This window comes from Pseudophryne corroboree, chromosome 6, assembly GCF_028390025.1.
Source record: "Pseudophryne corroboree isolate aPseCor3 chromosome 6, aPseCor3.hap2, whole genome shotgun sequence".
Taxonomy (NCBI): Eukaryota; Metazoa; Chordata; class Amphibia; order Anura; family Myobatrachidae; genus Pseudophryne; species Pseudophryne corroboree.
Window position 1 is genome coordinate 709,384,747 of NC_086449.1, and position 17,313 is coordinate 709,402,059.

At 46.3% G+C, this 17,313-nt stretch overlaps 1 protein-coding gene across 3 annotated transcripts in view; it reads right to left on the reverse strand.

The window, feature by feature from the left end:
• LOC134933276 (LON peptidase N-terminal domain and RING finger protein 1-like) overlaps nt 1–15,901 on the reverse strand; it is a 148,896-nt gene extending 132,995 nt beyond the window's left edge. For 2 of the 3 annotated variants that reach the window (XM_063928351.1, XM_063928350.1), the window contains exon 1: nt 15,150–15,897. In XM_063928351.1, the coding sequence (XP_063784421.1) occupies nt 15,150–15,456 (307 nt within the window). In that variant the 5' untranslated portion in view covers nt 15,457–15,897. Of the gene's footprint in view, nt 1–15,149 lie in introns of all 3 variants that reach the window. The other variant, XM_063928352.1, reaches the window with a different exon arrangement.
• Between the last annotated feature and the right edge of the window lie 1,412 nt (nt 15,902–17,313).

A 17,313-nucleotide genomic window follows, 5' to 3' on the forward strand; every position in this document is an offset into this window, starting at 1 on the left:
GCCGTGGACAGACCAAACGGCAACGTCTGGAATTGGTAATGACAGTCCTGTACCACAAATCTGAGGTACTCCTGATGAGGTGGATAAATGGGGACATGCAGGTAAGCATCCTTTATGTCCAGAGACACCATAAAATCCCCCTCTTCCAGGCTTGCAATGACCGCCCTGAGCGATTCCATCTTGAACTTTAACCTTTTCAGGTAAATGTTCAGGGATTTTAAATTTAATATGGGTCTGACCGAACCGTCCTGTTTCGGAACCACAAACATTGTGGAATAGTAACCCCTTCCCTGTTGAGGGAGGGGAACCTTTACCACCACCTGCTGGAGATATAATTTGTGAATTGCCGCTAACACTACTTCCCTTTCTATGGGTGAAGCTGGCAGGGCCAATTTGAGGTAACGGTGAGGGGGCATCACTTCGAATTCCAGCTTGTATCCCTGAGACACAATCTGTATAGCCCAGGGATCCACCCGTGAGCGAACCCACTGGTGGCTGAAATTTCGGAGACGCGCCCCCACCGCTCCTGGCTCCACCTGTGGAGCCCCAGCGTCATGCGGTGGATTTAGTGGAAGCCGGGGAGGACTTCTGTTCCTGGGAACTAGCTGTATTGTGCAGCTTCTTTCCTCTACCCCTGCCTCTGGCAAGAAAGGACGCACCTCTGACTTTCTTGCCTCTTTGTGATCGAAAGGACTGCATTTGGTAATACGGTGCTTTCTTAGGTTGTGAGGGAATATATGGCAAAAAATTTGACTTCCCAGCCGTAGCTGTAGAAACTAGGTCCGAGAGACCGTCCCCAAACAATTCCTCACCCTTATAAGGTAAAACCTCCATGTGCTTTTTTGAGTCGGCATCACCTGTCCATTGCCGAGTCCACAGGACCCTTCTGGCAGAAATTGACATTGCATTTATTCTAGAGCCCAGTAGGCAAATGTCTCTCTGGGCATCCCTCATGTATAGGACAGCGACTTTTATATGCCCCAGGGTCAGCAAAATAGTATCCTTGTCCAAGGTATCAAGCTCCTCAGACAGAGTATCTGTCCATGCTGCTACAGCACTACACATCCAGGCCGACGCAATTGCCGGCCTTAGTAGGGTACCTGAATGTGTATAAACGGACTTCAGGATACCTTCCTGCTTTCTATCCGCAGGATCTTTTAGGGCGGCCGTATCCTGTGACGGCAGGGCTACCTTCTTAGATAAGCAGGTCAAAGCTTTGTCTACCCTAGGGCAGGATTCCCAGCGTAACCTGTCCGTTGGCTGGAAAGGATACGCCATAAGTAACCGTTTGGAAATCTGCATTTTCCTATCAGGAGAATCCCAAGCTTTTTCACATAACTCATTTAACTCATGTGAAGGGGGAAAAGTCACTTCTTGCCTTTTCTCCCCAAACATATAAACCCTCTTGGCAGGGACAGGGTTTTCCTCTGAGATGTGCAATACATCCTTCATTGCTATAATCATGTAGCGGATGGCTTTAGCCATTTTAGGCTGCAACTTTGCATAATCGCCATCGACACTGGAGTCAGAATCCGTGTCGATATCCGTGTCAACAATTTGGGATAGTGGGCGCTTCTGAGACCCTGACGGCCTCTGCGCTGTAGGATCAGGCATGGGTTGGGACCCTGACTGTCCCAAGGCATCAGCTTTATCCAACCTTTTATGCAAGGAGTTTACATTATCATTTAACACCTTCCACATATCCATCCAATCAGGTGTCGGCGCCGTCGGCGGAGACACCACATTCATCTGCACCGCTCTGCTTCCACATAGCCTTCCTCGTCAAACATGTCGACACAAGCGTACCGACACACCACACACACAGGAGATGCTCTATTTGAGGACAGAACCCCCACAAGGCCTTTTGGAGAGACAGAGAGAGAGTATGCCAGCACACACCCCAGCGCTATATGACCCAGGAATTACACAGTAACTTAGTGTTTACCCAGAAGCTGCTGTATATACTGATATTGCGCTAAATTTATGTGCCCCCCCTCTCTTTTTACCCTCTTTCTACCGTGAATCAGCAGGGTAGAACCTGGGGAGCTTCCTCTCAGCGGAGCTGTGGAGAGAAAATGGCGCTGGTGAGTGCTGAGGAAGAAGCCACGCCCCCTCAGCGGCAGGCTTCTGTCCTGCGATTTTGTGTAAAATAATGGCGGGGGCTCATGCATATATACAGTGCCCAACTGTATATTAGAGATGAGCGCCTGAAATTTTTCGGGTTTTGTGTTTTGGTTTTGGGTTCGGTTCCGCGGCCGTGTTTTGGGTTCGAACGCGTTTTGGCAAAACCTCACCGAATTTTTTTTGTCGGATTCGGGTGTGTTTTGGATTCGGGTGTTTTTTTCCAAAAACACTAAAAAACAGCTTAAATCATAGAATTTGGGGGTCATTTTGATCCCAAAGTATTATTAACCTCAAAAACCATAATTTACACTCATTTTCAGTCTATTCTGAATACCTCACAATATTATTTTTAGTCCTAAAATTTGCACCGAGGTCGCTGTGTGAGTAAGATAAGCGACCCTAGTGGCCGACACAAACACCGGGCCCATCTAGGAGTGGCACTGCAGTGTCACGCAGGATGTCCCTTCCAAAAAACCCTCCCCAAACAGCACATGACGCAAAGAAAAAAAGAGGCGCAATGAGGTAGCTGTGTGAGTAAGATTAGCGACCCTAGTGGCCGACACAAACACCGGGCCCATCTAGGAGTGGCACTGCAGTGTCACGCAGGATGGCCCTTCCAAAAAACCCTCCCCAAACAGCACATGACGCAAAGAAAACAAAGAGGCGCAATGAGGTAGCTGTGTGAGTAAGATTAGCGACCCTAGTGGCCGACACAAACACCGGGCCCATCTAGGAGTGGCACTGCACTGTCACGCAGGATGGCCCTTCCAAAAAACCCTCCCCAAACAGCACATGACGCAAAGAAAAAAAGAGGCGCAATGAGGTAGCTGACTGTGTGAGTAAGATTAGCGACCCTAGTGGCCGACACAAACACCGGGCCCATCTAGGAGTGGCACTGCAGTGTCACGCAGGATGTCCCTTCCAAAAAACCCTCCCCAAACAGCACATGACGCAAAGAAAAAAAGAGGCGCAATGAGGTAGCTGTGTGAGTAAGATTAGCGACCCTAGTGGCCGACACAAACACCGGGCCCATCTAGGAGTGGCACTGCAGTGTCACGCAGGATGGCCCTTCCAAAAAACCCTCCCCAAACAGCACATGACGCAAAGAAAAAAAGAGGCGCAATGAGGTAGCTGTGTGAGTAAGATTAGCGACCCTAGTGGCCGACACAAACACCGGGCACATCTAGGAGTGTCACTGCAGTGTCACGCAGGATGTCCCTTCCAAAAAACCCTCCCCAAACAGCACATGACGCAAAGAAAAAAAGAGGCGCAATGAGGTAGCTGACTGTGTGAGTAAGATTAGCGACCCTAGTGGCCGACACAAACACCGGGCCCATCTAGGAGTGGCACTGCAGTGTCACGCAGGATGTCCCTTCCAAAAAACCCTCCCCAAACAGCACATGACGCAAAGAAAAAAAGAGGCGCAATGAGGTAGCTGACTGTGTGAGTAAGATTAGCGACCCTAGTGGCCGACACAAACACCGGGCCCATCTAGGAGTGGCACTGCAGTGTCACGCAGGATGTCCCTTCCAAAAAACCCTCCCCAATCAGCACATGATGCAAAGAAAAAGAAAAGAAAAAAGAGGTGCAAGATGGAATTGTCCTTGGGCCCTCCCACCCACCCTTATGTTGTATAAACAAAACAGGACATGCACACTTTAACCAACCCATCATTTCAGTGACAGGGTCTGCCACACGACTGTGACTGATATGACGGGTTGGTTTGGACCCCCCCCAAAAAAGAAGCAATTAATCTCTCCTTGCACAAACTGGCTCTACAGAGGCAAGATGTCCACCTCATCTTCACCCTCCGATATATCACCGTGTACATCCCCCTCCTCACAGATTATCAATTCGTCCCCACTGGAATCCACCATCTCAGCTCCCTGTGTACTTTGTGGAGGCAATTGCTGCTGGTCAATGTCTCCGCGGAGGAATTGATTATAATTCATTTTAATGAACATCATCTTCTCCACATTTTCTGGATGTAACCTCGTACGCCGATTGCTGACAAGGTGAGCGGCGGCACTAAACACTCTTTCGGAGTACACACTTGTGGGAGGGCAACTTAGGTAGAATAAAGCCAGTTTGTGCAAGGGCCTCCAAATTGCCTCTTTTTCCTGCCAGTATAAGTACGGACTGTGTGACGTGCCTACTTGGATGCGGTCACTCATATAATCCTCCACCATTCTATCAATGTTGAGAGAATCATATGCAGTGACAGTAGACGACATGTCCGTAATCGTTGTCAGGTCCTTCAGTCCGGACCAGATGTCAGCATCAGCAGTCGCTCCAGACTGCCCTGCATCACCGCCAGCGGGTGGGCTCGGAATTCTGAGCCTTTTCCTCGCACCCCCAGTTGCGGGAGAATGTGAAGGAGGAGATGTTGACAGGTCGCGTTCCGCTTGACTTGACAATTTTGTCACCAGCAGGTCTTTCAACCCCAGCAGACCTGTGTCTGCCGGAAAGAGAGATCCAAGGTAGGCTTTAAATCTAGGATCGAGCACGGTGGCCAAAATGTAGTGCTCTGATTTCAACAGATTGACCACCCGTGAATCCTTGTTAAGCGAATTAAGGGCTGCATCCACAAGTCCCACATGCCTAGCGGAATCGCTCCCTTTTAGCTCCTTCTTCAATGCCTCCAGCTTCTTCTGCAAAAGCCTGATGAGGGGAATGACCTGACTCAGGCTGGCAGTGTCTGAACTGACTTCACGTGTGGCAAGTTCAAAGGGCATCAGAACCTTGCACAACGTTGAAATCATTCTCCACTGCACTTGAGACAGGTGCATTCCACCTCCTATATCGTGCTCAATTGTATAGGCTTGAATGGCCTTTTGCTGCTCCTCCAACCTCTGAAGCATATAGAGGGTTGAATTCCACCTCGTTACCACTTCTTGCTTCAGATGATGGCAGGGCAGGTTCAGTAGTTTTTGGTGGTGCTCCAGTCTTCTGTACGTGGTGCCTGTACGCCGAAAGTGTCCCGCAATTTTTCTGGCCACCGACAGCATCTCTTGCACGCCCCTGTCGTTTTTTAAAAAATTCTGCACCACCAAATTCAAGGTATGTGCAAAACATGGGACGTGCTGGAATTTGCCCATATTTAATGCACACACAATATTGCTGGCGTTGTCCGATGCCACAAATCCACAGGAGAGTCCAATTGGGGTAAGCCATTCCGCGATGATCTTCCTCAGTTGCCGTAAGAGGTTTTCAGCTGTGTGCGTATTCTGGAAAGCGGTGATACAAAGCGTAGCCTGCCTAGGAAAGAGTTGGCGTTTGCGAGATGCTGCTACTGGTGCCGCCGCTGCTGTTCTTGCGGCGGGAGTCCATACATCTACCCAGTGGGCTGTCACAGTCATATAGTCCTGACCCTGCCCTGCTCCACTTGTCCACATGTCCGTGGTTAAGTGGACATTGGGTACAACTGCATTTTTTAGGACACTGGTGAGTCTTTTTCTGACGTCCGTGTACATTCTCGGTATCGCCTGCCTAGAGAAGTGGAACCTAGATGGTATTTGGTAACGGGGGCACACTGCCTCAATAAATTGTCTAGTTCCCTGTGAACTAACGGCGGATACCGGACGCACGTCTAACACCAACATAGTTGTCAAGGACTCAGTTATCCGCTTTGCAGTAGGATGACTGCTGTGATATTTCATCTTCCTCGCAAAGGACTGTTGAACAGTCAATTGCTTACTGGAAGTAGTACAAGTGGGCTTACGACTTCCCCTCTGGGATGACCATCGACTCCCAGCGGCAACAACAGCAGCGCCAGCAGCAGTAGGCGTTACACGCAAGGATGCATCGGAGGAATCCCAGGCAGGAGAGGACTCGTCAGAATTGCCAGTGACATGGCCTGCAGGACTATTGGCATTCCTGGGGAAGGAGGAAATTGACACTGAGGGAGTTGGTGGGGTGGTTTGCGTGAGCTTGGTTACAAGAGGAAGGGATTTACTGGTCAGTGGACTGCTTCCGCTGTCACCCAAAGTTTTTGAACTTGTCACTGACTTATTATGAATGCGCTGCAGGTGACGTATAAGGGAGGATGTTCCGAGGTGGTTAACGTCCTTACCCCTACTTATTACAGCTTGACAAAGGGAACACACGGCTTGACACCTGTTGTCCGCATTTCTGGTGAAATACCTCCACACCGAAGAGCTGATTTTTTTGGTATTTTCACCTGGCATGTCAACGGCCATATTCCTCCCACGGACAACAGGTGTCTCCCCGGGTGCCTGACTTAAACAAACCACCTCACCATCAGAATCCTCCTGGTCAATTTCCTCCCCAGCGCCAGCAACACCCATATCCTCCTCATCCTGGTGTACTTCAACACTGACATCTTCAATCTGACTATCAGGAACTGGACTGCGGGTGCTCCTTCCAGCACTTGCAGGGGGCGTGCAAATGGTGGAAGGCGCATGCTCTTCACGTCCAGTGTTGGGAAGGTCAGGCATCGCAACCGACACAATTGGACTCTCCTTGTGGATTTGGGATTTCAAAGAACGCACAGTTCTTTGCGGTGCTTTTGCCAGCTTGAGTCTTTTCAGTTTTCTAGCGAGAGGCTGAGTGCTTCCATCCTCATGTGAAGCTGAACCACTAGCCATGAACATAGGCCAGGGCCTCAGCCGTTCCTTGCCACTCCGTGTGGTAAATGGCATATTGGCAAGTTTACGCTTCTCCTCCGACAATTTTATTTTAGGTTTTGGAGTCCTTTTTTTACTGATATTTGGTGTTTTGGTTTTGACATGCTCTGTACTATGCCATTGGGCATCGGCCTTGGCAGACGACGTTGCTGGCATTTCATCGTCTCGGCCATGACTAGTGGCAGCAGCTTCAGCACGAGGTGGAAGTGGATCTTGATCTTTCCCTAATTTTGGAACCTCAACATTTTTGTTCTCCATATTTTAATAGGCACAACTAAAAGGCACCTCAGGTAAACAATGGAGATGGATGGATTGGATACTAGTATACAATTATGGACGGGCTGCCGAGTGCCGACACAGAGGTAGCCACAGCCGTGAACTACCGCACTGTACTGTGTCTGCTGCTAATATATAGACTGGTTGATAAAGAGATAGTATACTCGTAACTAGTATGTATGTATAAAGAAAGAAAAAAAAACCACGGTTAGGTGGTATATACAATTATGGACGGGCTGCCGAGTGCCGACACAGAGGTAGCCACAGCCGTGAACTACCGCACTGTACTGTGTCTGCTGCTAATATATAGACTGGTTGATAAAGAGATAGTATACTCGTAACTAGTATGTATGTATAAAGAAAGAAAAAAAAACCACGGTTAGGTGGTATATACAATTATGGACGGGCTGCCGAGTGCCGACACAGAGGTAGCCACAGCCGTGAACTACCGCACTGTACTGTGTCTGCTGCTAATATATAGACTGGTTGATAAAGAGATAGTATACTCGTAACTAGTATGTATGTATAAAGAAAGAAAAAAAAACCACGGTTAGGTGGTATATACAATTATGGACGGGCTGCCGAGTGCCGACACAGAGGTAGCCACAGCCGTGAACTACCGCACTGTACTGTGTCTGCTGCTAATATATAGACTGGTTGATAAAGAGATAGTATACTCGTAACTAGTATGTATGTATAAAGAAAGAAAAAAAAACCACGGTTAGGTGGTATATACAATTATGGACGGGCTGCCGAGTGCCGACACAGAGGTAGCCACAGCCGTGAACTACCGCACTGTACTGTGTCTGCTGCTAATATATAGACTGGTTGATAAAGAGATAGTATACTCGTAACTAGTATGTATGTATAAAGAAAGAAAAAAAAAACACGGTTAGGTGGTATATACAATTATGGACGGGCTGCCGAGTGCCGACACAGAGGTAGCCACAGCCGTGAACTACCGCACTGTACTGTGTCTGCTGCTAATATATAGACTGGTTGATAAAGAGATAGTATACTCGTAACTAGTATGTATGTATAAAGAAAGAAAAAAAAACCACGGTTAGGTGGTATATACAATTATGGACGGGCTGCCGAGTGCCGACACAGAGGTAGCCACAGCCGTGAACTACCGCACTGTACTGTGTCTGCTGCTAATATATAGACTGGTTGATAAAGAGATAGTATACTCGTAACTAGTATGTATGTATAAAGAAAGAAAAAAAAACCACGGTTAGGTGGTATATACAATTATGGACGGGCTGCCGAGTGCCGACACAGAGGTAGCCACAGCCGTGAACTACCGCACTGTACTGTGTCTGCTGCTAATATAGACTGGTTGATAAAGAGATAGTATACTACTAATATTATATACTGGTGGTCAGGTCACTGGTCACTAGTCACACTGGCAGTGGCACTCCTGCAGCAAAAGTGTGCACTGTTTAATTTTAATATAATATTATGTACTCCTGGCTCCTGCTATAACCTATAACTGGCACTGCAGTAGTGCTCCCCAGTCTCCCCCACAATTATAAGCTGTGTGAGCTGAGCAGTCAGACAGATATATAATATATATAGATGATGCAGCACACTGGCCTGAGCCTGAGCAGTGCACACAGATATGGTATGTGACTGACTGAGTCACTGTGTGTATCGCTTTTTTCAGGCAGAGAACGGATATATTAAATAAACTGCACTGTGTGTCTGGTGGTCACTCACTATATAATATATTATGTACTCCTGGCTCCTGCTATAACCTATAACTGGCACTGCAGTAGTGCTCCCCAGTCTCCCCCACAATTATAAGCTGTGTGAGCTGAGCAGTCAGACAGATATATATAATATTATATATAGATAATAGATGATGCAGCACACTGGCCTGAGCCTGAGCAGTGCACACAGATATGGTATGTGACTGAGTCACTGTGTGCTGTGTATCGCTTTTTTCAGGCAGAGAACGGATTATAAATAAAAGTGGTGGTCACTGGTCACTATCAGCAAAACTCTGCACTGTACACTACTGAGTACTCCTAATGCTCCCCAAAATTAGTAAATCAAGTGTCTCTCTAATCTATTCTAATTCTAAACGGAGAGGACGCCAGCCACGTCCTCTCCCTATCAATCTCAATGCACGTGTGAAAATGGCGGCGACGCGCGGCTCCTTATATAGAATCCGAGTCTCGCGATAGAATCCGAGCCTCGCGAGAATCCGACAGCGTCATGATGACGTTCGGGCGCGCTCGGGTTAACCGAGCAAGGCGGGAAGATCCGAGTCGCTCGGACCCGTGAAAAAAAACATGAAGTTCTGGCGGGTTCGGATTCAGAGAAACCGAACCCGCTCATCTCTACTGTATATATGCCCTTTTATGCCAAGAGGTACTTAATTGCTGCCCAGGGCGCCCCCCCCCCCCCTGCTCCCTGCACCCTACAGTGACCGGAGTGTGTGGGTTTGATGTGGGAGCACCTCATATGAAGACTGGAGTCTTCTGCCGCCGCTTTTGACGTCTTCTTGCTTCACACGCCGGCTTCTGGCTCTGCGAGGGGGACGGCGGCGCACCTCCGGGATCGGACGACCAAGGGTGCGTACCCGTGTTCGATCCCTCTGGAGCTAATGGTGTCCAGTAGCCTAAGAAGCATGACCTATCCGCAGTTAGTAGGTCTGCTTCTCTCCCCTCAGTCCCACGTAGCAGAGAGCCTGTTGCCAGCAGATCTCTCTGAAAATAAAAAATCCTAACAAAATACTTTCTTATTAGCAAGCTCAGGAGAGCTCACTAAAGTGCACCCAGCTCGGCCAGGCACAGATTCTAACTGAGGTCTGGAGGAGGGGCATAGAGGGAGGAGCCAGTGCACACCAGTAGTCCTAATTCTTTCTTAAAGTGCCCTGTCTCCTGCGGAGCCCGTCTATTCCCCATGGTCCTTAGGGAGTCCCCAGCATCCACTAGGACGTTAGAGAAATCATGTTTATAGATCTGCTAAGGTTGAAGAGAAAAGAGGTGGATTACCACTTGCATGGGGTCTCTTTAAGTGATTATTTTCGTAAGAAAAAAATTCTTAGAGGCCTTAGAGTGCGCAATTGTCCAACTATAGGACGCAATGATCCAGCTTTTTGCAAAAGATGGATTTCTATCCTAAATAAGTGCTCTTTTGATTTAATATTGCTAATTATTGAGCAAACTAAGAAAGAACTGGGTATGCTTAAAGAAAAAATTGCCTCTTGTGAGAAAACATATTTGAGCAATTTACAAGCAGACACTGAGGTTGACTGGATGAGCAAAATGGCCAGTCAACTAGCCGTGTATAAGAGGGATCTGGTGAAATTTAAAAGAGAAAAATTACAAAAAGTGGAAGGTGATTATGAATACCACCAGATATATCAGTGGCTCACAGGGGGTCGACAGAATGAACGTAGAAAACCTTTTTTCAGACGGGATCGTTACCCGAGAACAATAGCAGACACTGGGGTATATTTACTAAGCTCCCGATTTTGACCGAGATGCCGTTTTTTCTTCAAAGTGTCATCTCGGTAATTTACTAAGCAAAAATCACGGCAGTGATGAGGGCATTCGTAATATTTTGGAAGTCCTAGGAAAAAATCCCGAATCAATACACCATCGGTCAAATACGCCAGCAATTTGGTAGAAATCGGTCATTTACTAAAAAGTGCAAATCACAAACACTGCCGACAATAGCCAAACACTGCCGTGCTGAAATACAATTCGTGAAAAAGTGCTAAAAAAAAACAGACCTGCTTTTTTTTTACCGTGATTGGATAGGCATGCACGGATCCATGAGATCCGTGCATGTTTTTCAGTGGGAAGGGGTGGAAAATGTTTGAATTTGTTAAAAAAAAAAATGCGTGGGGTCCCCCCTCCTAAGCCAAACCAGCCTCGGGCTCTTTGAGCCGGTCCTGGTTGCAAAAATATGGGATGGGGGGCTGATAGCCTTTGTTGAAAGTGTTGAATATTGTTTTTAGTAGCAGTACTACAAGTCCCAGCAAGCCTCCCCCGCAAGCTGGTACTTGGAGAACCACAAGTACCAGCAGGCAGTGGAAAACCGGGCCCGCTGGCACCTGTAGTACTACTACTAAAAAAATACCCCAATAAAGACATAAGACACACACCTTGAAAGTATAACTTTAATACATACATCCACACCACCATATACACATACTTACCTTATGTTCACACGAGGGTCGGTCCTCTTCTCCATGTAGAATCCATGGTGTACCTGTTGAAAAAATTATACTCACAAAATCCAGGGTAGAAGGCTCTTCTGCTTGTAATCCATTTGTAATCCAGGTACTTGTCAAAATAAAAAAACGGACACCCGACATCGAACTGAAAGGGGCCCCATGTTTTCACATGGGACCCCTTTCCCCGAATGCCAGAAACCCCCTCTGACTGATGTCTAAGAGGGTTTCATCAGCCAATCAGGGAGCGCCACATTGTGGCACCCTCCTGATTGGCTGTGTGCTCCTGTAGTGTATGACAGGCAGCACAAGGCAGTGTTACAATGTAGCGCCTATGCGCTCCATTGTAACCAATGGTGGGAACTTTGTGGTCAGCGGTGAGGTTACTTTCGGTCCTCTTCTACATGGAGAAGAGGACCGACCCTGTGAACATAAGGTAAGTATGTGTATATGGTGGTGTGGATGTATGTATTAAAGTTATACTTTCAAGGTGTGTGTCTTATGTCTTTATTGGGGTATTTTTTTAGTAGTAGTACAACAGGTACCAGCGGGCCCGGTTTTCCGCTGCATGCTGGTACTTGTGGTTCTCCAAGTACCAGCTTGCGGGGGAGGCTTGCTGGGACTTGTAGTACTGCTACAAAAAACAATATTCAACACTTTCAACAAAGGCTATCAGCCCCCCATCCGCAGCCCTTGGATGGGGGGGGGGGGGGGCAGCCTCGGGCTTCACCCCTGGCCCTTGGGTGGCTGGAGGGGGGGTACCCCTTGATTTAAGGGGTTCCCACTCCTCCAGGGTAGCCCGGCCAGGGGTGACTAGTTGGGTATTTAATGCCACGGCCGCAGGGCGCTGTATAAAAGTGACCCCCGGCTGTGGCATTATCTGTCCAGCTAGTGGAGCCCGGTGCTGGTTTCAAAAATACGGGGGACCCCTACGCTTTTTGTCCCCCGTATTTTTGGAACCAGGACCAGGCGCAGAGCCCGGTGCTGGTTGTTTAAATATGGGGGAACCCCTGTCAATTTTTTCCCCATATTTTTGCAACCAGGACCGGCTCAAAGAGCCCGAGGCTGGTTTGGCTTAGGAGGGGGGACCCCACGCAATTTTTTTATTAAGTTTAAACATTTTTTTATTTTTTTTTACAAGGTGCACAATGAAGCCCAGCACGGATCTCTCAGATCCGTCCGAGATTCATTGTATTAAAGTCGGCAGTGTTTTACAAGTCACTCACGTAAAACAGTGCCTAAAAAAACGAATGACATCGACATCGGAAAAAAACGAAAATGCAGAATACGGCAGCTTAGTAAATTAGTCGTAATAAATTCAAAAAGTTGCATATTTACACTTTCGATGTCATTCGTGATTGAACTTTGACCTCAAACGGAAAATTACAAATGTTAGTAAATTTACCCCACTGAATCTAGATGTAATTAGGAGACACAAAAGATCGCTATATAGCGTAGTAATTTTTCAGTATGTAGGGTTAAATTCAAGTCTCACGCAAAATTTCTCAGAAAACTGACCTGCTGACTCATCATTGCTGACATTCCATGTCATTGAAGCTAAGCTATATATTTTAATTTTTTTATTTATTTCTTATGTATTTAATAAATTAGGTTTTTTGGTATAAGCTTTTTGAATTGAGCCTTGATATATCATCCAAGGGCCGTTTTGACTACCATTCCCTGATAAAGACCAGGATACAGTACCTATATTGATAAGCGAAAATGATTGTTTTATCTGGTACGCATGCAATTTTGCGTGAGACTTGAATTTAACCCTACATACGGAAAAATTACTACGCTATATATCGATCTTTTGTGTCTCCTAATTACATCTAGATCCCAGCAGAGACCTGGACTAAAGAACGGGGGATTGATAGGCCTCATGTCAAGCCGCAATCCGGTACGCAATATTACTCTTGCGTGTGAAAAAACTGTTTAAAAAGTACTACACCATAGGTGCTCTGTTGTTTCTTCCTTCGTTTGCAGATATATATATATATATATATATATATATATATATATATATAATTTAAAGGCACATGGTAACAACACCTTTGCAGGTAACAAACGACAGGAGAGAAATGATCCTAGTCTCACAGGAGCAGTATGGGTGGGTGTGAAAAATGTGGGGAGCACACTAGGCAGCGAAAGCATTCTGTTATGTAGCCTACAAAATGTGTTGCATAACATAAACACAGAATGTAATCTGCAATAAACAAGTTTACAGACTAAAGATCACACTGATCCGTCGGTGGTTTGTGGGCGGGCTGGGTGTTTCATAACTTCATATGCTAATTTATCAACAGGTGCACCTCGCGATATCCAGAATGTAACCTTTACTGAGCCAGACAATTATTTATTCTAGCACAAAGTTCCCCGAGCATCTAAGAAAACTTTTGGAACTTTTCATACTATAGTTGTTGCAAAATGTATTTTGGAAAGAAGAGCTGCAACCAGCAACCTGATTAAGCATCCCAAAGGCATAATATAAGGTACTTGTTAAACTCCACCAAATTAGTCCGGAAACCCTGCAAATAAATTCACATTATGCAGCATAATTCTTATTGGATAATTGGCGGCCCAGAGGCCCAAACAAGGCTTTCCATAACTTTTCTGAAGGACTTAATTTTCCTGAGAATCAATACACCAGTGCTTCTCAAACTCAGATGCACTAACAGTCCAAGTTTTAAGGATATCCATTCTTGAGCACAGATAGTTTAACCAAAATGACTGAGGTACTTAATAACATAACCTGTGCTCGATCATGGAAATCCTAATATTTTTACACAGTTGAGATTGCCCAAGTGCACATGCATCTCGCTCTGCGCATGTGGTGCGATAGTATTGTGATTCTAGTTGCAGAAAGGATTTATTTGGGGGTGGCAACGTCGCGGACGCTTACAGGGCATGTCTCAGCCTGCATCCGCAAATCTGTAACAGGTAAAATGTCTCCAATGGCTTGCGTCATGATGTGCGGCCATAGGGCTACGCAAAAATTCAATAATCGGCTGATCTGTGACAGACGCTGTGTCTATGAACGCAGCCGCTGGGACACGCATAGGCTTGGTGGGAGTGTTAATACTAATCCAAGCGGCTGCTGCATTTTCAGATTTTTGCTCTGTCGCTGCATACACAATTGCGGCTGCATTAGAGTATATCTTTGAATCAGGCCTGGAGTTTGAGAAGCATTGTGATATACCATGGTATGATTTTAAATAGCATCGCTGGCCTAACACCTAGGGTCAATTCAAAAGGGTCCAAGTGGCCGGAGGTCTGGGATTTCGTTCGAGAATGGCTATATTTTTAAAGCTGTAATCATTTACAAGGCAAAACCAGATTGCCACTTTAAAAATACAGCCATTCTCAGATGAAATCTCAGACCTCCGGCAACTCTGACCCTATGCATAGACCCCCTAAATCAGACCCCTCCAGCTGTTGCTGAACTACACATCCCAGCATGCCCTGCAACAGTTTTAGCATGGCCAAATAGCAAAAGTGTAGCAAGGCATGCTGGTATGTATAGTTCAGCAACAGCTGGAGGGCCGAAGGTTCCCCATCCCTACCCTAAATAAAATCTAATTGCACATTACTCCCTTATGTATTAATATAACCACTCACTCCTTAGGTCCTTAGAAGCCCTGTACACTGCTTTGTGGTCTCTCACAACAAGTTACAAAAAATAAATACGAAATCACTGTAACATAATGATCAATTCAAGTCATTATAATAAATACTGTAACTCATCCACACCAAAACTGTTACTGACAATTAGATCTTTTTTTATAGCAGCCATTTGTATTTATCCTGGCCAAGGACTATTATATAGTTGCTAAAATAAATATACATTATCCGTCTCCAAGATGTGGCCTTTTTTTTTCTTTTTCTTTTTTTAAACGCTTTCAGGTGTCTCTTACCCATCACAATTCCTTTGCAGGCGACTGTCCCAGCCTCTTCATACTGCTCCATACTGATCAAGTCCTCCAGGTCCTTTGTGATCCTGATAACTTTGTTTTCTGTGCTCAGGCACTTCTCCAGCAGGGTGGATAATAGAGTGTTACACCTCAGGTCATGGAAACCCCTGATCTTTAGACTCTGCTTACAGACATAGCACCTGCTTGGAGCTGATCCTTTGAGACATCTCCTGCAGAAAGTGTGCCCACAGCGCACCGTCACTGGGTCCCAGAGGGGCTGTTGGCAGCACATGCAATTGAATAGCTCCATGAGGGGGGGTGATTCAATAGTAGCCAGAGGGCACAGAGTAAAGACCCTGAGTAGAGGCTTTCAGCACCAGCAGCTACCCCAATGGGGTAGCAGACACTAATCTGTAACTAGCAAGGGTGCATGCTGAGGTCAGCAGCAGGTGAGGGCATCCTGGCATCTAGTGCACACAGCAGCTGCTGCCATCCTGATGTGGGCTGGATAGATGTGGGAAAAAAAAATAACTACAAATAAAAAAATACAAGTCTGGAGCTATCAGCTGCCCTATGGCACACACAGAGCAATGCTGAGACAGCTTTCCCCACAGCCCAAGCAACACAGCACACTGTCTCCTCCTAATAACCAACCACTGTCAGGAGGAACAAAGTAACTACACAAAAGGAAAATAGAACCCTGATATAACATGTGCAGTACCATTACATAAAGTCTGCGGTCACGTGGGCCGGCAGAGCGGCCTCCCATTGGCTGCAGCCAGACTCCCCTCCCTTGTTGTGAAACAGCCAGGATCCTGTGTTTCATAATGCTCACATATTGAGGAGGGGGGAGGATGGATTACTGCCGTGGGGTGGTCTGTGTGTGTGTGTAGCTACAGCATAGATATGATTATATCTATGCCTGGTGTCATGATACAGACAGCCTGCTATAAGCAGCTTGCCAGTGTGTGTGGTGCTTGCTGCTGTAGTATCACTGGGGCTGGCAGCCTAGCTAGGCTGAGTGTAATGCCGTGGGGGGATTTACTTTATAGCATCTTTAAAATAAATCCATGTTTACTGTGTGTAAAGGTTAGCGTCTTATAGCCAATTGATGTATTTGTTATTATTATGTAGACTAGGGGGTGTGCATTTTGGGGACTTTTTGCTCATGGGTACAGTGTTAGAAAGGTATCCGGACTCTAGGTCGACACTGTCTAGGTCGACACACATTACGTCAACACCTATTGGTCGACACGTATTAGGTCGGTGCAGGAAATTGGTCAACATTAGTTTTTAAATTTTTTTAAAAAATTTGAACTTTTTCATACTTTACGATCCACGTGGACTACAATTGGGTAACGGGACCCTGTGCCGAGCGCAGCGGAGGGAGACACCTTGCCCGACACCGTGCACTAATTGGGGTTCCCCGTCACTCTACGGAGAAAACTACACCAAAAAAACATTAAAAACTCATGTCGACCTTTTTCCATGTCGACCTTGTTCATGTCGACATAATGTCTGTGTTGGCCCATTTCCTGTGTCGACCTAGTCACTGTCGACCAGTAGGTGTTGACCTAACGTGTCGACCTAGACACTGTCGACCCTGAGTTCCATAAACCGTTAGAAATTGGTGTATAGTAATAACTGGTCAATCCTATTACCCGGGAAGGGTGCGATGTGCTGTTGCTGCGGCATTTAAACACTTGCACCTTTCGTGGGCTGGTTTCTGCCAGAACTTGCACAAAAGTGCTCGGAGCCCTACAGGGCAGCGACCACTTTTGTGCAAATTCAAGCAGCCGTAAAGTGAGCTGGGTGCCGCGATGATTCGCACCCGCGATATAATCGCGGCTAGTAGGATCAACCCCTAAGTGTAAAGTGTAACACTGTGCTGCCTATTCAAACAATTCAGGCTTTTCTCTCTGTACCTCCCCTCTTCATTTTCTGGAGAGTAAATATTAAACATAGGCATGTATGAAGAAATTAGTTAATTATTTATTTACACATCGGGTTAAATATTGTTAATATATTTTTGTGGGTTTAAGCATGAAAACAATACAATTTGTAAATTCATCCCATAGGAACTATAACACAATTACCTGTTGTCTATCTCTAGAAAAGTGTATTACTAAAGGTAGAAACACAGTCAGAAAAAAACTCACCATCAGAC